Here is a 23,734-nt window from a genome sequence, read left to right as displayed (position 1 = left end):
TTCAGAGTTTATTTTTGGTAGAAAGGTTGGTTGAGGGCAGAGTATCACCCCCTGACTTGTAAACACTGTACAGGGAGGTGTAACAGAGAGAGCGGCAAGCTCTCCTACCCTGCGTGTAGACATTACTGCTAGTAAGAAAGCAAACTTGGTAGGTAACAGCAGTAGTGAGCAGGTCGCCAAGGGTTCAAAGGGAGGTCGTGTTAAGGCATCCAGGACCAGCTCTAAGAAGTTCCATGGCTGAGGGAGCTCTCTATGTGGCAGGTAGAGATTTGCCAACCCTTTCACGAATCTTCTGGTGGTTGGGTGAGCAAACACTGAATAGTCATCCACTGTATGGTGAAAAGCGGTGATAGCAGCAATGTGGACCTTGAGAGATGACAGAGCTAGGACAGACTGCTTTAAAAATAGTATGTAATCCAGAATGCAATGGATCGGAAGCGAGGTGGAATGTAGACTGTTGTCCATGCACCAAGAACTAAACCTACGCCACTTATGCAAGTAAGTGGTCCGGGTGGTGGGTTTTCTGCTTTATAGCAGGATCTGTTTGACCTCTTGGGAACAGTTCATCTCATCCAGTTGACCTCATCCTGGAACCAATTAGAAATCATGCTGTGAGGTGGAGGTGATTGGATTGAGGATGTACTAGGGTTCCCTGATCCTGAGTCAGGAGGTTGTGGCGTGTGAGCAAGGGATTAGGTGGGTGCGGAGACATACAAAAAAGATAGGGAAGCCACGTCTGGCGGGGCCAAAACAAGGCTATGAGGCTGTTGTGTTGTCCCTGGTGATCTTCTCTAAGACCCTTGGGATCAGAGGAGTCGGAGGAAAGGTGTAGAACAATTGACTGCTCCAGTCGAGAAGAAAGGCATCCCAAGGATCTTGGTCCAATTCCCGCTCTTGAGCAGAAGTATTAGCATTTTGCATTGCGATGTGTTGCAAATAGAGCTATGATGGGGAAACCCCAGAGACAAAAAATACCTCATAGTACCCAATGGTGTATTTCCCACTCATGGTCCACGATGAAGTATTTGCTGAGAATATCCTTGCTTGGTAAATATGCCACCAGAATTGTTACATTGTGCCGGATGCACCAGTTCCATAGACATATTGCCTCTACCCAGAGGGAATGCAATCAAGCTCCTTGCTGATGATGTAGAAAACAGTAGTCATGTTGTCAGTAAGGACCCTGATGATGAGGCCCCGGATAAGAGTGGCAAAGTGTTTGCATGCATTGAAAACTGCTCTCAATTCTAGAAGGTTGATATGATGAGAGGTTTCTCTTCTAGACCAGTGATTCTGAATTCGATGATCATTGAGATATGCTCCCCAGCCTACCAAAGATGCGTCCGTCATAATTTGCATCATGGGTTGAGGCCGGTGGAAGGGAACACCAGCTAACATGATTGTGGGAACGGTCCACCATTTCAAGGATTCTATTACTTTTGGTGGCACTGAAATGCATCTGTGAACATTGTGCTTGCCAGGAATTTAGATGGAAACTATCCAGTGTTGGAGACACCGTAGGTGGAGCCTTGCATGATATATGACATATGTGGTAGCTGCCATGCGTCCCATGAGCTGGAGACAGGTAAGTACGGGAACTGTGGGGCTCATGGATAGGATCTGAATAAGATCTTGAATGGCTTGAAATCTGTGTAGCAGTAGGTAGGCTCGAGCACTGGAGGAGTACAGACCAATGAATTCCAGCAATTGTAGCAGTGTTATAGCCAATTTTTTGAAGTTGATTATAAGACTGAGAGCTTCGAAGACTGCTCTCATTGTAATGGTGGATTGGAGTGTGTCGGCAAAGGAGGGACCTTTGATCAACCAGTTGTTGAGATAGGGGAATATGATAATCCCAGCTTGACGCAGATGTGCCATGACAACTGCAAGAGTCTTAAAAACAAAAAAAAAACAAAAAAAAACACCCTTGGTGCTGAGTACAGGACAAAGGGTAAAATTAGCAACTGGAAGTGTTCAGATCTGACAAAAATCTCAGGAAGCACCTGTGTGCCGGATGAATCATGACATGAAAATAAGCATCCCGTAGGTTGAGGGATGCAAACCAATCCCCAGAGTCAAAAGCTGGGATAATAGATGCTAACATCACTATCCGGAATCTCTTTTTGCGAAGATGTCGGTTGAGTCGGCGGAGGTCTAAGATGGACCTCCATCTTCCTGACTTTTTCTGGGTGAGGAAATAATGGGAGTAAAAGCCTCTTCCCTTGAACTCTTCAGGTTCTCTCTCTACCGCTCTGATGTTTTAGGAAAGTCTCATGAGAGGAGTCCCTGAAGAGGGACAGGGAGGGTAGGGAGGGAGAGAAGTGAAGGGAATCGAGTAGCTGGATGTTACTAGCTCAAGAATCCATTGATGGGTGGTGATAGCAGCCCACCACTGCTGGTATGGTCTTAGGCCATGATGAAACAACCAAGCATCTTTGCATTGGTGACTGGTAAGCAGGATGGTTTGCAAACCCTCAACCTCAACTTTCAGCCTGTTATTCTGCTGATTCACCATGCGGGTGTTTTGGGGGTGCTGCTTTGGACGATGCTGTTTGAATCCTCTATGCTGAGGTGCAGAGTAAGGGAAGGATTGGTGACTTTGGTAGGGGTGCGTAGCATCTGCACCTGTAGGGAGGCGTATACATGCCTAATGTTGTTAGGGCAGTTCTTGAGTCCTTACTGGTATGGAGGACTTCATCTGTTTTCTCTGAAAATAGTTTCTGTCTGTCAAAGGAGAGATCCTCCACCTTAGACTGTAGTCCTTTGGGCATCCCCGCAGACTGAAGCCATGAAGCTCTGTGAATCACTACTGATGTTGCAGTAGCTGACGCGGCTATATCTGCAATGTCCGACGCAATTTGGAGGGCTGTACAAGAAGAAGCATAACCTTCCTGTACCACCGATTTTAAAATCTGTCATTGTCTGGAAGACGTTCTATAAGTGTGGTCAAGTTTGTATAATTATCAAAGTTATGGTTAGCGAGGAGGGCCACATAGTTGGCCATTCTAAACGTCAATGTGGTCGACAAATAAACTTTTCTGTCAAAAAGATCCATTCTTTTGGCATCTTTGTCATTGTTGTTTTTATATTGTGGGGACTTGGCCTTCTGCTGTGCCACATCAACCACAAAGGAGTTGGGTTGAGAATGTGTGAAGAGAAAATCCATCCCTTTGGCGGGTACGGAATATTTTTTATCCGCCCTCTTGTTGGTTGCGGGGACTGAAGCAGGTGTTTGCCAAATGTCATCCACTATCTCTAAAATAGCCTTGTCAAGGGGCAAGGTAACCTTTGATTTTTGGGAGAGCTATACTTTTTCAGGAGATGGTGTTGTTTCTCTTGCACCTCTGTAATCTGGACCTCCTGACTAGCAGCAACTCGCTTAAAGAGGTCCTGAAACTGTCAGAGGGTCATCAGTCAGCAATGAGACCCATGGAATTACTGCCTCGTCGGGCAAAGAAGATGGATTCGTCAGGGAGACTCTCTGTGGCTGGTTGTGGTCAGAAAGTTGACCTTCTTCAGGGTCAGTGAGTTGGGGTGTCTGGGATGGAATTTGTGTGCGGGGAGGTGAGGGGGCATGTCAACTGGAATAGGAGAGGCCACACAGCTTCATCGTGAATCTCATCGGTGACAGCAAAGTGACCAGTGGCGAGAATAGTGAAATGATGTGCTGAACGATGATATTCATAACAATTGTAACTGCGGTGGCAACCACAGTAATGCCTGGTAGGCGAGGAATGTCTAGAGGAGATGGTGTTCCTGCAATCGCCATGACAGCAAGCATAAGCTGGCAGTGTGGGCAATCTGGATCTTGACGATACAGGAGACAGATGTGTGCCAGTGCTGATCATAATAATGAGGTGAAAAGGAACAGTGTGCCATTGCATTATGGTATTCCGCAGTAGTACAATGTCTTGGAACTTGAACAGGTGGAGGTGATGGTGCCGGTGATGGCAAAAGAGGCTCCAGAGAAAAAGTGATGCATTCAGGGCTGGGGGAGGGGGTAGCAACCCAATGTGATTGACGCCGGGCCTTAGTTGGTGCTGAGAGTTGTGCTGATGCCACCTCCAATGGACTCGGTAAAGTAGAGGCTCTGTCTGGTGCTGACATCAGTGCCAGCAACGGCTATGGTGAGGCAAGTGGTGCTGGTGCGGAATGTGCCACCGGTGCAGAGCACTCTGTCAATGCTGGCTTGAGTATTGGTGCTGATTCCGACACTGGTAGCTGTGCCACAGGTGACATCGGTGCCGACTCATGGGCCAGTAGCAATTTCTGCACCAGGCTGGAATCCGGTGTAGACATATTGTGACCCATCTTCATTTTGTCAGGGCAGCGGGCAAGAGCTGTGCCCGAAGTGCCTGGTTTGTCATGGACGCTGACACAGGTTGGTGGCAGAGATCTGGTGGAGAGGGCCTCTTTTTCACCAAATGGCAAAATGGCAGCAAAGTGGCCTGGTGTTTTGTCGGCTCTGGTGGAGTCGACCAAGGTGGGGAGGGCTCCGTCCCTAGGGACTACTGGAGTGCTGTGTCAAACAAAAGCATCCTAAGCCTCATTTCCCTCTCTCTTCTTGCTTGAGTTGTTAATTTAGAGCAATGAAGGCATTTTTGGGGAATATGCCTTTCTCCCAAACACCGAATACAGCGGGAGTGCCATCTGATGTGGGCATCAGGTCCCAGCCAGTATCACATTTTTAAACCTGGGTGATCCAGGCATCATCATGTCTTCTCCCTCCTCCCCACCCCTTTCTTTTTTTTTTTTTTAAATGGGCAGTACTGAGACATTTGTCTTTTCCTTTTCTCTCTTTTTTTAAAATGATTGTATAACTAGTAAAGCTATTGTTGAAGACTAATTAACTACTACTAAAAACTACTACTACTACTAAGAACTAACTAATTTTTTGTTGTTCTGACAGGATTTCAGGAGAGGGAGCTCACTCCATCTGCGACCGAGGAAAAGTTAGGATGAACTGGCAGGAGCCAGACCATGTGCACTAAGAAATGTTGTGAAGGGCACAAGGCGCCTAGAGTACATGCGCAGTCCAGCAGACCACTGCTGACCAATCTCCAATCTGCAGTACCGGGACAAACCCGATACCTACACTGGAGTACTCACAGGGACATCACTCAAAGAACAACATCTATTATCTCAGAAGCAAATGCATGTGCTTGCATCAAGAGACATACAAACCTCCCATTACTGCAAGTACCTACCTGCTCTATTATATTTTACCTACAGCAATTGCACATGCAAGTTTGGCATCCACTTGGAAAAAGAAAAGCAAGCCCCCCCCAATACAGTCCATTTTGCATTTGGAGAATTTTAAATACTTTGCCCTGCTCACACAATGAGATTCTGTGGCAGTCAGGAGAAACCAGGCAATCAGTTCCTTTGCACTAACTACCAGAGGTAAACCCTGCCTCTTTAGGGAGGAAAACCTATTAAAAGCCCATTTTAACAGAGCAGGTTTCAACTATTTCATGAACAAACTACACCAAGAGAGCTGAATGCAGTTCCAACTCAATTTCCAAATTAAGTACTCCCTCCTGAAATGTTTATTTAGCCAGAGGGCTAAATAAACATTTGTGCTGTGTACAGAAAAGCCTTAGGCATAGATTTGATATAAAAGTTTGGATATGGATTTTTACCTTGCCCATCTACATCAACAGATGATCCTAGGGTACTAGTTTAGATCCAACCTGTACTTGGCTGTGTGTGGTATGCAAAAGATAGATTCTAAGATGGTATGGGAGGGTCTAACTTTTTTTTTTGGGGGGGGGGGGGCTGCACACATTGGATAATCCAAAGGAAATAACAAAGGGGTCAGGTTTTATCATGCTCAGTTTGTGAAATAAGGAACTATACATCCTCTCTCGTTCTGTAAAACTGAACTTGTTCATGTAGGCCCAGTAGTTCTGGGATCGTAAATAGACAATCTTGAAGGTGTGAGCATGTAAAAGCACTCCATCAGACCCATCACTTATTTAGTCTGCTGCCTGAGGACCAGATTCTGAAAGGTGATGGGCACCTGCAATTTCCATTAAAATGCCTCAAATGGGTACATTTAAAAACGTCAACTCCAAATTCTAATTCCAGTGCAGGAAAACTAAAAGGACTATTCCATCTTCAGTTTTTCCCTATTACAGTATTAATAGTTGTAGCATGAACACAGTGTAAAGTAAAACCAACTAGACTTAACCACGTGCCACAGCAGTCAGGTCTAAATTGTAATAGTGTTGTATAGCACCCAAATATTTTAGTTGAAAAATGTTAATTAGTAATGTAGATTTTTAGAGTAGTATTGCATCTTCCGCAATACCACTGAATTCTGAATGTTGACTGTTTGCAGCCTTAAGTCTGAGAGACTAACACTCATCAAAACGAGCACAGGACTATTCTTAGAATAACTGGCTACTCCTTACAAGTGAGGATGGACAATTAAAAAAAAAGATGGCACATGCTGCTACATGCTTAATTCATGTATGTAAACGCTAAAATAGCATGTACAAAATGTATGCAGTTGTGGTAGTTGTAGATATTAGTCTTCTTTAAAAATAAAGCCATAAATGTGGAGATAGGAGTACATGTAGTTACATTCATTTATAATGGTAGGAAACAAAGGCTGTCTATGCAGTCACACATATTGGAGATCTGACTATGCCTTTACTTTGGAATCACAGGATACCAACTACTAGCATATGCAGAATGTTTGCAATGTGTGCACTTACCTGTGCTATTTTGTAAGTTATTAAATATTTCTGCATTTAACCATTAACTAACTCTGTATGGGATGTATTCAAGCTGAATTTACTTTAAAAAAAATTCTGCAAAAAAGTAAAATTTGCTGATTAACAAGGGGATCCTTCTCATTCATTCAAGCAAGTTTTAAAACCGTTCTGCAACAGTAACGTTGCTAAAATAAACATATCAAAAGGTCATAGATGTTTAAAGAATAGGTTTATTGACAATATTTTCACAAACAAACATTCTAAAGAAAATTTCAGAAATCTCTAAATTTTAAAAATTGAGTTTTGTTCTCATTGGCAAAATATTTTCAAAAAAGTAAGATGTCACTAGCTGTCATTTTTTGAAAAAACTTCCCTAATTCCAACATGTTGGTGCAGTCCTTTCATTTTTTATTATACATATCTTATCCTTCAGCAAAAAAGAAAAATGGATGTTTGATTTCTGTTCAGGGAACACTAACCCCTAGAATATATTAAAAAAAAACAAAACAAAACAAAAAACCAAGCAAGCCTCTCCCCTGAACACATCCTGTCAGCTTTGAACTAGATGGGCAACAAAGTCAGTAAGTAGTACATTACCTTACAAATATACAAACTGAGCCAAATTATTCAGGTATTATTCAAAAGCTGTATTTTCCCAAACATATATATAAAGCATACCACATAGTAAGAAGATACTGTTAAGCATGCGTTTTTGGGGGTCATTTTTGTACTTCAGGAATCTGAACTTCAACTAAAAAATGGGATCCTTTTATATTGTGATAAAAATGTACTCGAATGTTTTATAACATTAATATTTATTGCTTTATATGAATACTGTATTGAAAGCCCAAGCATTCAGTTTACACACAGAAATTATACAATTATATACCGTTTCACAATGGCAGTGAGCACTCATTACAATCTACAAAAATCTACAGAAATTTAAAAACTCTAAATATCAAAAAGGTACAATTGAAGAAACAGGTATAAATTTGGCAACCAGTAATTGTGACTGGGAGGTTGCAGCTTGCATGTCTTTAAATACGGGAATTTGAAAAGATTGTGAGTTTAAAGCAGTAGTTGTGCTTTGAGCTGATTTGAAAAAAAAATAACACTGGTTGTCAAAGTAGCATGTTCAAAAATATTTAGTTCACTTCCAAAATGTTTTATAAATTATGGTGATTTATATGCACTCCTAAAATGTTTAGTTATTTAGCTCAGGTACATAACTAAGGTAATATATTAATTCTTCTAATACAGTGTTGTACCCTACCAATGCCATTTGCATACATTTGAATAATTCTGAAAGAAACCCTCTAATATTCACAATGCTCTGAGAAGCACTTGAAGGCAGGTAGCTGTCCAATTTTTCAGACAATTTGTTATCAAGTTTGCAAATGTTCCATCTACAAAAGTTTAAGCTCGAGTTTTGATTACTTTGTTCTCAACATAAAGCACATTTTCTCAAATGAAATCTTTTCACTCAGGCACCTCAGAAGTATATAAAAGCATTGTAGTCTGAACAGTTTTCTTGGAATGTGTGTAACCTGGTGTTTACAATAATGCTAGGATGTCCAGTGTTCCATATGGGCCAGATTTTATTTGGTTTCTTAAGAGGCAAAAAACTGCCTTAAGAGGTGAACTCAGTCTTTTCCAATAGAAAAAGTGTACACTGTATTCATCTTTTGTAGAAACAGAAAAATATAACATTTTCCCCCCTTAGAATAGTGTGTGTGTGTGTGTATAGTAACATTTTAAACACAATTTAAGATTCCACAGTATGTAGTCAAAAGTCTGGAAACCAGCATGAAACCTTATGGTTCACATGTTGAAACTGTAACCAAATTATGAAGTAACTGCTATAGCTGTCAGAGAAAGACCAGACACTAAGCTTTCTTGCATACGTATAACTAAATGTGATAATCTCCAAAAAAGTTGTCAAAATTATAATCACCTTCCAGTTTAAAAACTTTTATTCTAAATAAAAAAAACTATACACAAACCACTGATTTGACCAAACCGAAAAGTCAGCGGTAAGCAGGACCTGAAGGAGCTGGTATTCACAGTTCTTAACATGTATGACTCCTTCAGGGTTCAATCCATGGAGAAGTTTATTTTACAGCCTGCTTCTCTTGTAAAACTAAAGGTCCACTTTATTACATAAAATTATTTATACAGTGTAAAATCAGAGCCTTATGGAAAATACTGCATCTAAGTGTATTTAAATTATTAGTCTTGCTCCATTGGTTCTTCTGCAGCTTCTGTGGCTTCATCACTGTTTTCCATAGGGGTCTCTGATGAAGTTTCAGGAGTTTCACTGGCATATGATTCTAATTCTTCAGTTTCATTGCAGTCAGCTCCCCTAATGACAGATCCACTACTTTCACTGTCTTCAGAATGTAAAACCTTCTCTACTTGAGACTGGTCAGATTCTTCCATTTGATTATTTTCCTCTGAGATCTCTTCATTCACACTTAAGGATTCAGTGTCTTTTTCTTGATTTTTTCTTTCTGGAGCAACATCTCTTGAGGACATGAAGGACTCTGAAAGCATTTACATTAATGACAGTGTTAACAATGCATTCTTTTTAAAAGACATCATCAATAGTATTAAATTAGTTTGAATCCCCAAACATTTACACTAGGAAACTGATTTATAATATAAAAATGCATTCGTCTATTTTTCCTCTATAGAAAAGTGAGCTGATGTAAATTTTAAACTGAGTCAGCTTAAATCAGGGCTACTCCACATGCAGCCCGAATGCGGCCCACCGTGCGGTTCAGGTTTATGCGGGGCTCAACACATTGCCCACGAGTGGGATCCTTTGAACATGACCTGGACTAGGAACATGCTCCACAACTGTGAGGCATCTCCCAGGGAGGGTGAGCACTGAAAGATGCAAGAGGCTGGCTAGGACAGACAGGTACAGGGTGTTCGTGTTTCTAGCCCCGAGGGAGGAGGTGCTGGGTGTGCCGGGGCACTTTGGGAAGTGCTGGCTGCTTAGCCTTGTGTGCAGAGCCTGAGAGGTGCTAACTGACTCAGACTGGCCACATTTGTGTCCAGCGTTGCAGCTTAAGGCTTAATCTTTATATTCATGCCGGTCAGTGTGAAAGAAGCTATTTGCATGTATATGCAACCACACTTAAGTTGCATCGTCTGCATGTGCTGAGAGTATCATTGTGGCCCCCAGGGCTTCCAAAGTTGAGTAGCCCTGTCTTAAACATACTTAAAGTTACCAACTTCCACAACATCATGTTATATACAATATTATATTATAAATATTAATGGTGTCAGACTACATTCAGCTGTGTGATTTTATACACAGAAGCTTTTAAATGATGAATGGACTTTTCTTACTTTTCCACATTCCCCAAGGATAGCTACTGTTCTTGATAATAGTTAAGCACAAGATTGAACAAAGTGTACATCAAAAATTCCATCCAGCAGGATATTTTACAAACTAAGCAGTGAACCTTGAATATAGGCAATCAGAACAGAAAAGAGAAAGAATATGAAGTACAACCTTGATATCAATTCATGCCAGCTTCTTCTAGATAGTAATATATATTTCTTTACTCTGCACTAGTGCCTGATTCATGGACCTTTGGGTAGTGCTCAGCATTGTAACTCACATGGTGGTTACATTTTTGATTTGCTACCCTGCCACTGTTGGAGAGATTTACAAACTGCTGAATGATGCTCAGCCCCAAAGAAAAGAATCATCTTATGTTCACTTAGTTTTATTCCTAAATTACAGCAAACTGTCAAGTGTAGTCCCACCGTAACCAGACTTCAAGAGAAGGAAGGTCCCAGAGTAGAACTGGATACAATCTAGAGGATTCCCTGTCCCTAGCTAAAGATTACATAATATGGGTAAATCTGAAATACCTTCTTCCTCTTCCTCTGTACAGTGCTGTCTGGCACAGCTAGTATCTTTTTCTTTATCCTGAGATGTAGATGTTTCAGTCTCTTCTGCCATGACTGAGGAGACTTCACTCGAGGCAGTTTGGTTAGATGTCTCTCTTGCTTCCCCTTCTTTGTCAAATTTAAGTCTTTTTACCTCATGTCCCTCTGCTTCCACAGGATCATCTTCAGGATGCTTATTTTTTATAGGGCTGCCTTGAGTACCTTCTGATTCAGATGCTGGTGATTCACTGTAAGACCCAAAGAAGTCATGTCTGGGTATCAAAAAACATTCCACATCTTGCCCCATTTCTCAAACTGCCCCTCTGAGATCAACAGAGATATATATGGGAGGTTGTTCCTTGCAAGGTATTGTTCTCCATGAGAGGTTCTACACTGTAGAACTCAATCTGCTCATTACTGGCCAAAGTCTGGCATTATTAAATTTTCACGTGTGAAGTACAGACCACTCTTTTTGCCAGAAGAGTGAATTGGGCTGATATATAATAGGCCTAGACTATGTTTTATTATAATTTGAGGAAAAGAAGATCTATAAGTAACAAGCATTTATGATTTTAAATATACTGGTTTTAATGCACCATCCCAGCAGTAGTTAAATGTGGAAACATGGAATCCCATCTTAATGCAACATTATTTTTCATTCGCACTCTTACCAGATATTTACACAATCAGAAAAGAACTGGACTATTATAAATATATAAAAACTCAGCAAGTAAAGCCGAGGAACAGTTTCAATTACACATTATTCCATTACAGAGAGTCACACTAATACAAATCTTCACTTTGCATATCCAGAACAACAAAAAATAGAAAGTATATATCTAATGGAGGTGAGTATGTACCACAATCTTTTTGAAAATTCATATTGCAGAACTGATTCTTACCAAAGGTACATTTTGCTTTAAAAATCTTTACAAAATTGTAAGTGCAGACCATGAAAGTAATGAAATATTGAATTAGGTATTATTTTCTACAAACCTGTGGGTTTTTTCTTCCTTTTCTTGCAAGCTTGATTCTTTGTTGTCTGTGCTGTCTGGCAAACCATTTGTTGTCATAGGAGTCGACAAAGAAACTTTTGGCCGATTTACTGGTCTGGGAGTTCCAGGACCATTTATATTAGATCTAAAAAACAACAATTCATTTTACACCTTTTAGTTAAACAATTAAAATACACTCTAAATCGGGCCTGCCAAGTCACCGGATCTGGCCCACAGACCACCCTGCTGGAACCCTCAGGCACGCTGCTGCCACAGTTTAAAGTGCAGTCCATGAGGCTCTCTGCTCTACTGGGAGGGGGAGGCTGTATGTTATCTCCCAGCCTCCAGCCCAATCCTCAGCTCCTATTGGCTGGAAACAACCAGTCAATAGGAGCTGAGAGATTGGCCTGGGGCAGCACAAGCCTCTTTTCCTTCCTAGAGCTCAGAATCATGTGGAGGGAACAAGCCCGCAGTTTGAAGTAACCTAGGGCTGCAGCAAGCGGGGAGGCCAGCCTGCCTTTGGGTTGCTATAGGGCAGCTGGCTTAGGTATGCGCCTCCCAGTCAGAGCCTGGCACCCCTGCCCCTCCTGCACCCCAACTCCCTCCCCCAGGTCACCATCCAAAACCTCTGCACCCCTCTGCCCCAAGTCACAATTCCCTCCCAGACTTTGCACCTCCTCTTAGAGCACCTTCCCCAGCCCAGAATCCTCTGCTGCACCCTTACTTCCTCCCTGATCCTACACCCTAATCCCCTGACCCAGTTAACAACCCCCTCCTTCTCCCAAATTCCCTCTCAGACCTCATACCATCTCCTGCACCCCAGTCCCTTGTGCCCTTCTGCACCCAACCTCCACCCTAGGCCCCACATCTCCACAGAAAAGTGCAGCCATTGACCACTTATAAAAATCTTAGAGTGGCTCCCCTCAACAAAAATTATTGCCCACCCCTGCTCTAAATTAAAAAAACCTGGAAAAGGAACCTGGTCACTTATTTTCATTTTCAAAGCTGAATTATTTAGCTCAAATTCCAACACATCTCATCATGCAAAAAATCAATCAAGTCCACCTCTATATGAACAGGACTAAAAAAATTTTCACATGTCAATAACACTACTATGGCAAGATGTCCTGGCCAGTTGCTTCCAAAACCGTAGAACTTTTCTTCATCCTATCACACCCCCACACAAACATGTTGCCTCTTGAAACTACTCAACTTACCTCTCTGAATAACCTGGTGAGTTTCCTGGAAACATAACACCATTCATCCTGTTTAAACTATTGGAATTATTTTTCCTATGAGAAATCAAAAATTACACTTAGCAACTTAAGGCTCCTTAGTTCCCAGAAGGAGATCAAAAAAATAATTTCTTGATTAAACGTAATTACAGATTTCAATTAAAACAGAGTATAGGAATACTTTAACTAAAATGACTTCAATACCCATTAAGTGACTAATTAAGCACACTGTCATCTGCCTTTGCCCTGCGTATCTTGACATCCTCTAATTTCCTATAAATAAAATAAAAGGCATATTTATGTTCAACAGGACTATACACACATTTAAAGTGAAGCATATGCATAAGTGTTTGCTGGACTGGGGTTCTACATTTTAAACTCTGCAGGCAGGAACAGTGTCTACTGGATATGTAAGCCACCATGGATAGATACAAAAAATAAAACTGCCATGACAACAAACCTTCATTAAACGTCAGTTTCCCTCATATCACATACTTTGGAGGACAATACTCTTCTCACAGAACAGGTGCTGATCCAGTAAGAATACCTTGATATCCTATACCATGGGTAGGCAGAAGGGCCTCCGGGGGCCGGATCCGGCCCGCCAAGCGGGTGGATCTTGCCCATGGAGGCCTTGCTACTCTCCCACCCCCAGGCATTAATTGATCTGGGGACAGGGGAGTGTATGAAGCCTCCTCCCGCCCTGCCAGGCGCACATGGTGCTTTGAAGCACCTCATGCTGCTTGCAGGGCAGGCAGGGAGGAAGGGAGTGAGGAGGGAGCAGAGGAGGCTTTGTGCACTCCCCTGCCTCAGGACCAATCAAGACCTGGGTGAGAAGGAGCTGCATGAAGCTTCCTTTGCCCTGCCCCGGCCCTGCGAGAAGCCCGCAGCACTTCAAAGTGCCACATGCTCCTCTCACAGAGGGAGGAGGCTTCCTGCACTCCCCCACCCCCCAGGACGATTAGCCTGGGGGTGGGGGAGCATGCCAATCTTCTTCCAGGGCATGGGTGCCTAGTGGGAAGGGGGAGGGCAAAGGGAGGGCAAAGTCATGGTCTGGGGGTGGGTAGCCCCACCCCTTCCTGTTCAGGCCCCGCCCCTTCCGGGGTGGTCAGGGGATATTTTAAAATTTTTTGAAGTGGCCCCCAGGCAAAAATTATTGCCCATCCCTGTCCTACACTCTATGATCCTATTCAACATCTTCAGGTTCTGACATGTGGGGTTTTCATTTACCTGTGTGTAACACGTGCCGTCCTTAACCAATATGACAAGCGCAGTACTGTCCTTGTAATACTTAGTCCTGCCTCAATGAAGGCATCTAGACTACATGACCTACCACTTCTACACTGCTATATTATAACTTCATTTTAAAACAAAAGGTTTGGAAGAATTTTTCTCTGTGCTTTACCTAGCTTCTTCGAATGAGTATGGTAAGAGGCGGCTTTCCTCTCCTAGACAACTCAATGGCACTAAAGCCACTTTTCTGAAGTCAATTTTCTTTCATACAACTAGCATTTCTCTATCAAATTACTCCCCTTCATTTCCCCTTCACTGTCTCCAGGTCCTGTATATTACTTTGCAATCTTCTAGGCACTCAGACTTGATCTTGTTTTATGTAAATAGTCATAGGAGCACCAAACTATCTACTGTAGGGCAACCTTGGTAGGGGTAGGTATCCTCTCTTGAAAGGATCCGTGGAAGGCAAGAATCTATATTCCCTTTGATTCTGTTCAAATAAAATCCTAATCTTTTTTTAAAAGACCCAAATTTACCCCCACTTTTGTGCCCTCACTTAGCACTGTGTGTGCCAAACTGCTGTTCAGAGCAAATTTTTGCAGAAAGAATTAATCTCTGAAGAAAAGAGTTTATTAAAAAAGCTGACAAACCACTAATAGAATGGCATCATCCTCACTCTTATAACTGAGTCGTTGTGTAATGCACTTATGCATTGCTTTGTATGAATAACCTGTGCTGTACATTTTGGCTCAGGAGCTTGGTTTTCATCCCAAAATTACTATACAGGTAGAAAAGCAAGCAATACATCCCTGCAGGACACCTTCACCTCTTTTGCCACACAAAGCCTGAGAGATTTGAAGAGCATCTGTTTAACTCATTGACATGGAAGTTGAATTTTGTAGTACATGTATGAATCTTGGCAAGGAGATATCATTACTGCCAGCAACATGGAGAACAAAAAACCTCTTATGTTACTCCCAAATCTTTAAATAGTTGAAATTAATCTTATGCTTACTCTGAAGACGGGTATACACAGCTCACAACCATGACATTCTGTAATACCAAGAGGAAAAAAAAGCATTGTGAGTTTAGAAGCAGAAGGAAACGTTTCTGATCCAGACAGAACTTGAAGTTTTATACATGATAGCAAGATTTAAACAAAAAAATTACCTGATAAAAGTAACACTACAGAATGTTAAATTAGATTATTCTGAAGGCAAATACGACCTTCAGAGTAGTTTTCACCTACTAAAATCCTCAAACAATGGTAAAGGTGCTTTGCTGATGAGAAGAATACAAACCAAATAAGACTTACACCATATTGCAATTACAATGGAGGTCAAAGCAATGTAAACCACATTTTGGTGAGGTCTGTAACTTAGATGATTCTAATTACAAGCAGCTGATGCTCCACATGAAGCTGAAAATCTCAAGTTGCTGCTAGTCAGTGCTCTTCCCCAGTGGTAGGTGGCAAAGTTATACTAGTTATAACCTTATGTCACATAATCACCAACTGCTGGTTTATACTAGTGCACCCAACAGTACTAGCCCCAGAAGAGCTTCACTAGTGCTACAGCAACTGTGAGAATTTCAGAAAGAAATGGCTGATGGGTAGAAAAATAGGTAATGCATATACAAGAGTACTATTCCAAAATAGTTTAGGGTGAATTATGAGAAGCCTACAACATGAAATGTTAATACTAAAAGATGTGTTGGTTACTACTAATTACAGCCCAAAACATAGTCCACCACCACAAACATCTTTCAACAGAACATCAACAGAAGTAAAAGGCAGCAGTGATTAGTTTTATAACGAAGATGTCAAACTAGTAGTAGATTTATCGTATGTGTCAAACTGCTCTTGTTCCCCCATGATAAAGTCAGACTGTAAAATCTACACTTAAAAAAAAATCAAGGCCAAGATTTTTAAATTTGAGTGCCTAAATCTGTAACTCAAATGTAGCACCAGCTTAGTGTGCAACAACTCTTAAGTGGTGCTGTATTCTTTTCAGTGGGGTTTTAGATGCCCATGATCAATAGCCACATTTACATATAGCCATATGGAAAGGGCAGGTACAGTGCTGCAACTAGAGGAATGAACTACAATACTTAATTTTTCACTGACTGCTGCACACTACATCAGCATTACTTAACAGAAGCTTAGTTACTAAATGAGGGCTATCATCTACCCTCAAACCAACCATAGGCATCACTGGCAGATCCACTACTGACCAACAGCAGTATAGGGCCCTAATTTGCAAACCATGCACATTTCCACATGCCCTGAATCGAACTGGGCACTCCCAGGTGAACAAGTTTGACATCAATTCTGGAAGTATTACTGGATGCTTTTGGAAAACATTCTAAATAAGAGACTATAAAAAAAGTTTGGTATGCAATTAATGAGGATTTTAATGTGCTTAAAATTGCTGGAGATCTGAGAAAAACAAATCTTTGCTTCAGCTTTTTAGTCTAATTCAAACCTACAAAGCAAGGAAGAACTTGCTAGACTTAATAACTTACATGGTTGTACCCATTGCATATCTTATCACTCAGTTATTTACTGGTGGGGCTCAGAACAGTAAGCAATATTATTTCCTGTATACATAGCAATACTGGCGCACTCCAACAGTAACAGAAAAAGACTCAATTCTGCATTTGCATTTGGGTCAAACATTTTAGAATAGCTTTTTGCAGTTCTTTTTTTAAAATTAACCAAATTGCAGTTGCTATTACAGTCATAATGAAACCAATAAAACTTTGGGAGTCATTTAAATGTTATACAATCAGTAGTTACAATTTAGCTCCAATGCCTCTGAAATGAAGACTACTTACCTTTTCCACTCCTCTAAGAAACTTGTCTGTTCCTGTGTAATTCCTCCTTGGATCTGTCAGCAACTCACAAAGTCGCTGAATAGTAAAGGGGATACTGCAATGAAATACGTAGCAATGTAAAACAATGTGTAAAAGGCTGCTAGGAAGCAACAGCACTATTGCTCTCCCAGCAGGGTGAAAAGGTTCAAACAGAGAAAGTGGAATTTAACTGAAAGCTTGCAGTAAAAACATAGTTGGCTACTTCTGCACTTGGGAGTAAGGTATAATTCCCAGATCATGTAAACACATCTCACTAGTTGTCACTGAGCTAGAATGCGAAAACAGCAGTGCAGGCATAGTAACATGCGCAGTCATGGTCTGGGCTAGCTGCCTTGAGTACATACATGCTGTGGATAGGTACCTTGGGTAGCCCATGCTACAACTTGCCTCTTCCCATGATATTGCATCTATGCTACCACTTTTAATAAGTAGCTCGATTCTTTAGTACCATTACATCTATGCAAGCTGGGAATCTCACACTCCTAACTCCCAAGTGCAGACATAGTTTTAATCTCTGATTTACATTTCTCATTTTGCATAAACACTTAGAAAACACAGCACAAACTTTTGGGAAATACATCATTCACCATGCCTTTAATTAAAAGCCCCCCAAAAACCCATCCCAAAAATCACAAGTTAGTAAGTACACTATATTCAATAATTAAGTTACATGTAGATTTCAATTCAGGAAATCAAAAGTCAGTTACAATTTAAGGTTACATTTATTAGGAAAATTATGGGGGTAAAATGTAAAAACAGTAAAAATTGTTTTAAAATCAAGATTCACATTTCTAGACCTGGCAAAAAAAAGGTGATTCTCAAGACTTACTTCGGCATTACAGTCCATATGTAATTGTTAAATTTTGTAAACAGTACAACCAGTTCATTCAGAAAAATATGGTATTTATACATTTAGTGCTGCTGGTATATCCATATACACATAAAACACCAAGTATTAGTTTTTCTAATGTACTGAAATATGACCAGACTATATACCCATATTAAATATTTTGTTCATACAGATGCATCTGTCTAGAAATTTTGTAATTGATTTAACACAAACATTAGCAAGATCAACTAACATTTTTCATTTTAGCAATGTATAATGGGATCAAACATTAAGATCAGCTGATCCTATATGCACTTCCTATAACAATATTTAATATACATTTACAGTATAGTTACATAATTAGGCATTTCTAGCAAAACTGAGTTATGGTACAGAATTACTATATTTTTAAGCATTATTCTAGCTGAGTTTGAAGTCATTATACTTGAAACACAAATTGCTTAGTACAATCTGAAGAATGAGTACTATATTTTATATATGCAAGACATTTAAAACATTATACCAAAACAGTTTGTACACACACTGAACATAATTTCATTCCTACTATGAATGGTTACAACTGTCTTGTTCAGAAATTATAGTGCTAATTGCTATAAGAAAACAAGATGAAATCAAGTTTGCAATGGGTAAATTACTCAAGCTAGAAAAGCATATTTATGCCTACTTCATTTGATAAAAAATTGATCTTGTTCAAATGTATACAGATCTGATTTTTCCACCAAGAATATGCCGGTTTAGTCAGGAATTGTCAACCAGTCATATTGGTTACTGGCATTAATTCTATTGGAAAGCCCTCAAGGCCAATGCTTTTCCTATAAATAAGCAGAAACTGAACCAGGCTAAATATCACTGATTTTATTGCGTTTTGCAGCGTCTACCATGTGTTGTGGTACAGTGGACCCAAAACAATTAAGAGGTATGCTATAAGACAGGAGCTAGCAGAATCTTCATTTATGGCATGTTGCCAACACAACTATGCAGTGGATCAATATTTATTATACATCTAAATTATGATAATCTCATCTTTATTTCACTCCTGAAGAACAAAAAAAGACCGTCACTCTGATAGGCGAATCTTTGTGGGTCAGTACAGAGCTACTTCAAATGGTAGAAAATTAAATGCATGTGAGGCTTGCTAGAAGAGCAAAAGAGCAAGAGGACAAGAATATTCCCAAAACAGACCTTCATTGTAAATTTATTTTGCATCATAAAAGAAAATTACTTGAAAGGTAGTAAGTGAGTGAATGTTATATCAAACACATTTTACCCGTCCACCAGGTGCTGGACCTCATCTGCTTACCATGGTCCAAAGTGATATTTTGACTTTTCTAACTTTGTTCCTTACACAGTTTGAGTAAAATGAGGTCGAGTTTTCCAATCCCTCTTCAAATTCTTCAATTTGTCTCCCTTGTTAGTAGTTTCAGTCACTTACCACCCCAATTTTGGTAATTTCTCAGAGGTATAAAGATGTAACTGCTGCCCATTTGTCAGATACTTTGGGGGGGGGGGGGGCGAGCGCTGTAGGGAGGCACGGGACAGTACTAGACTTCCAAAGGTTGTAACAAATAACCATTTAACTCCAAATTATCTGTAGCCTTAAACATCCAGTTACACAGAACTTAAGCAGTAACAAAAATTAAAAATGGTATGTAGAAGCTTGTTAATTTTTACCATAGGACATGTGATACAACTACAAAGACAAACATACAGAAAGTAGTTCATGAAACTCATGATTTCAGCTTAGTTAGGTGATAACTGCAAATCTTATTTTATAGGGTTTGCTTCAAAGTAAATTTTAAGTTCTAATTATTTATTTTAACCTACACTATAATCTTTGATCTGAAGAGCAGCAGTACTGTCACTTTAAGCAGCTATAAAATAGTGAATGTTGTTTAACACAAAGTAGATGGCACCAGTACTATAGTATGTGCTTTCCAAGAAAATGACAACATTGAGTTACTGATTTTTTGTAAAAAATGTTTTAATTAGACTTCCAGTGGGAATGTCATCTCAGGTACAAACTATGTAAAAATCATATACAAGTACATAATACAGAAATTTTAATGCTGTGGCTTTAAATGGATTTAATTAAAATCAGGATAGCTTTGTTCATGGACAAACCAATTTCAGAATGAGCATACTGAGGAAGTTACACCTATTGTACAAAACAGGTTTCTAAACTCTTACCTAAATCCATGCACAGAATGCACTAAAGCCTAAGATTTCTTCAAGTGAGCAAAGAGATTAGGAATTCCTGCTCATTTTCATTTAATTATGAACTGCCCTTCCCAGTACCATTGTTCACAGTGCTCTAAGAGTGAGAACATGTCAGCTTCACCATCTTAGTTGGTCACATGATTAAATTATAAAGGTGAGCCAAGACAAAGTTATCATCATCAAACATGACCATTTCTCTAAGGCAGTGGTCTCCAACCTCTTAAAGTATGAGATCACTTTTTGAATATAAGTGCAATCCAGGATCTAACTCAAACCCAAATACCTTTGCCCCACCTCCTCAGTGCCCCTTCTCAAAGGCCCCACACCTGCTCACTCCATCTTTCCTTCCTTTCATCAGGCAGGAACAGAGGGTTGGGGCACAGGCTTTGGTCTTGGACTAAGGTATCTGGAGTGAGAGAAGGGCTCTGAGCTGAGCCTGGGGCAGGGGTTGGGGTGCAGGAGATGGTTCAGGGTAAAGCTCTGTAATGGAGTCTGGATCTAAGGGGGCTCAGAGCTAGGACAGGGGCTTGGGATGCAGGAAAGGGTACATGACAGACAGGGATTCAGGATGCAGGTTCTAGCTGGACTCTGCTTACCACAGGTGGCTCCTGTGTGGTGGTGCAGGGGGCCTAAGGCAGGCTTACCACTGCCCTGGCCCTGAACCACTCTCAAAAGCAGCCAGCAAATTCCCTCCATCCCAAAACCTGTTGTGCCCCCTCCCCACCCCCGTTCCATGGAGACAGAATACAGGATGGGAGAGGGAAACAACTCCAAGGCAAAGGGCAGGAGGTGCACAGCAGTAGGGGGAGGGACAGCTGAAGTGCTGCACTTAATAGCCTCTTGGCCAAACCAGTCCAGACCATCAGTCAGAGGCTCCAACATGTACCAATAGATCTCAATCTACTGGTTAGGTACCTTAGAACAGTGGTCACCAAACAAGAGTCCTAACCTAGTCATCACAACTGAGGACCAGTACCTATCCAAAAATATTCAAGATTAAAAAAAGCTTACCTCTATTTTTAAAAATAAAACCAAAAAAAACCGAGCATACTTCTACCACTGTGTTGGATGGAAGTGGTGCTAAAAAGCCAGAAACCTTAACTCAGATGTGTGCAATGCATACATATGAAAATTAGCCCTATTTGTACCAGGGAAGAGTTACTTCTTGTTGCAAAGAATTTTCCATGAGCCATAAACCTCCAGTCGTTAGTTTTGGAAATAGTTTCACTTTACTAGGAAAGGGGAAAAAGGGACATGGGAAATGTCTCAAGAGTCTTTTTGGCATAAAAGTGTCTTACATGTGGCAGGAGACTCTGGCCATGTCCCATACAATGTCAGATGAATACAAACTGATATTCTGGGTTTAAACAAGTACTACTATGTCACTTTGCAGCCACCTGAAAGAAAAAGCATATTTCTTCTGTCTGTCAGTCATTTCATCCAAAGTTACTGACTGCTGGAGAAGAAAATCACTCTTTAGTAACTACTGTTATATGATCCTTTCCTTTACAGATGAAGTGGAAAGATTAAATGTGCCCCCTTTCTTCCTATTTTATGCACACGGGAATCAAGGCTAGGAAAAACCCTGTTAGGTCAGGTCATAATAAGTATCTGCATTTTCAGACTACCCTGCAATGATCTGAAGAAGATCCATAAACTAAAATGGTAAAAGGCCTGAAAACAACTGCTCTAAGGCCACTGGTACTCTCTCAGGTCAAGATTTCCAAAGGAGTTAAATGATAGCAATGGTATAGAAAAAAAATAAGAGGGCCCATTATCCCAACGAGGAAGGGAAAAATCCTACATTCTTATAAAGAGAAGTGGCGTCTGCAGGAGGCCGCCTATAATGGTAACATGAAATCTTCAGCTGATTGGCTGCTGCTGACTTGGTTGTCAGGAGCAGATAAGAAGAGCTCAAAGAAAAAGACTGATGAGCCTAAGGATACAAATGAGTTATTTACTTTCTAGTAAATAAACGTCCAACATCACATTACAAAAAAATGCTCATTTTATGCAACTCTAGTAAATTAAGTATTTTTACTCTGCTAACAAAGTTACTGAGGTCTTCACTGGCATGGGCTTTCTGGAGCAGGCTACATATACCATATTTTAAAGCCTTTGAACTGTATGCATTGCTATTGTATTAAAGGCCCAAGTGTAGAACGGTCTCAAATTTGTTAAACTGAGCCAGTTTAGTTAATGGATGGCAAAAGAGCAAATGAGTATCAGACTGTAAAAACTATAGTCTGTGTTATGTTGCTTTAGATCAGGGGTGGGGATCTTTTTTGGGGTCAGGGGCCACAGCCACAGAAAAATCAGTCAGGGGCTACACAAAAGCGAGAAGCATAAAAACCCAAAACCAAATCCTTGCTCATGTGGCCTCTGACTGAGAAGGACACTCACCAGAGCCTAGGGGGGCCCAAGATAGATTGGGTGCTCCAGCCCTGCAGGGGGATAGCAGGGGGCTGGAGGGCCTGGAGAGCCAGCATGGGCTCCCCAATGCTGGGGGCAGCATGCAGCCCCCGGGCCTTAGGTTGCACACCCCTGCTTTAGAAAATACATCATTGGACTGTGATCACGTAAGTAGTTTTGGAATCATAGTCCAAAACAAAGCTGTATATGAAATTATTTCATTCTTGGTTGTGAAACATTTTGAATTTTAGCATTTGTTTAGAAGCAATTACTACATGGCCTCTGCTTTTTCCAACTGGTGACACCAGCTGGTTTCCACTTTTAAAGAACACATGAGGAAAGTGCTGGGAGTTCTCAATTAGCAGAACACTAACGTTTTAAAATACTGGAGCAACAAAGCAAATTTTTTTTTGTAGTGAAAGATGGTCAGACACCCAGAAGTATCACATGTGCCTTGGAACTATATGATGTGGTGGTTGCCTAGATATTCATTTCCTCTGCGTGGTTTATGAGTTTATGTAAGCTATGCAATGTAAGCAAAAAACAATTTTGACATACAGGCAGTCCCCGGGTTACGTACAAGATAGGGACTGTAGGTTTGTTCTTAAGTTGAATTTGTATGTAAGTCGGAACTGGTACATATTGTAGGGGAAACTCTAGCCAAACATTTTTTTTAGTTTTGGATAGCATAGGGAAAGGTTAACTCCCCTCTAATGTTTGTTTTGCTGTCTGTTCCCCTGTTCAGAAGATTTCACATCTATTTCTGTCCCTGTGACAAACTCAGGACTAAAGGAGTAACTCATCAAATACCAAACAGCTCTGCACCATGCTTTGAGCTAATAGCTTTATTTCCACACACCACCCAGGGTTCTAGGAGGAGGGTCCTTTTTTTGCTAACACAATGAGGCCAGCACTTTGTTTGTTTTGGTGGAGTCTTTGTTTGCCCAGGGAGCCCAGCATGTATAGGGGGAGGAGGGGCGGAGAGGCTGCTTTTGTCTGCTGTTCAGCAGCCTGTTGCTCAGGGGAGGGGGCAGCCTGTTGCTGGCAGAGGGGGAGGGGGGAGGCGTGCAGGATGCGAGGCCGTGGGGGGGAGGGGGCAGCGGGCGTGGGGAGGCACTTTTCCTCTGCCCGGCAGCTTTGCGGGATCCCTGTCCCTGTGGCCAGCTGCTGCAGGCAGAGGCCAGTTGGAGCCGGCCGAAGAGGAGGAGAAGGTGGATTCTAGGACCCAGGTGAGTGAGCCCCGGGGACGCTGCTGCGCTCCGGGAGCCCGGCATGTATAGAGGGGAGGAG

General features: G+C 41.2%; 1 protein-coding gene across 2 annotated transcripts in view; it reads right to left on the bottom strand.

Moving 5' to 3' along the window:
• Window positions 1-6,934: 6,934 nt before the first annotated feature.
• Window positions 6,935-23,734, bottom strand: part of PPP4R2 (protein phosphatase 4 regulatory subunit 2) — a 38,578-nt gene continuing 21,778 nt past the window's right edge. For both annotated transcript variants that reach the window (XM_075938649.1, XM_075938650.1), the window contains exons 4-9: window positions 16,927-17,020; window positions 15,107-15,144; window positions 12,841-12,915; window positions 11,625-11,768; window positions 10,611-10,876; window positions 6,935-9,265 (exon numbers count right to left, since the gene is read on the bottom strand). In XM_075938649.1, the coding sequence (XP_075794764.1) occupies window positions 8,952-9,265; window positions 10,611-10,876; window positions 11,625-11,768; window positions 12,841-12,915; window positions 15,107-15,144; window positions 16,927-17,020 (931 nt within the window). In that variant the 3' untranslated portion in view covers window positions 6,935-8,951. The remainder of the gene's footprint in view (window positions 9,266-10,610; window positions 10,877-11,624; window positions 11,769-12,840; window positions 12,916-15,106; window positions 15,145-16,926; window positions 17,021-23,734) is intronic.

The sequence above is a fragment of the Pelodiscus sinensis genome, chromosome 11, assembly GCF_049634645.1.
Source record: "Pelodiscus sinensis isolate JC-2024 chromosome 11, ASM4963464v1, whole genome shotgun sequence".
NCBI classification, from domain to species: Eukaryota; Metazoa; Chordata; order Testudines; family Trionychidae; genus Pelodiscus; species Pelodiscus sinensis.
This window is presented reverse-complemented; position numbering and strand designations above follow the sequence as displayed.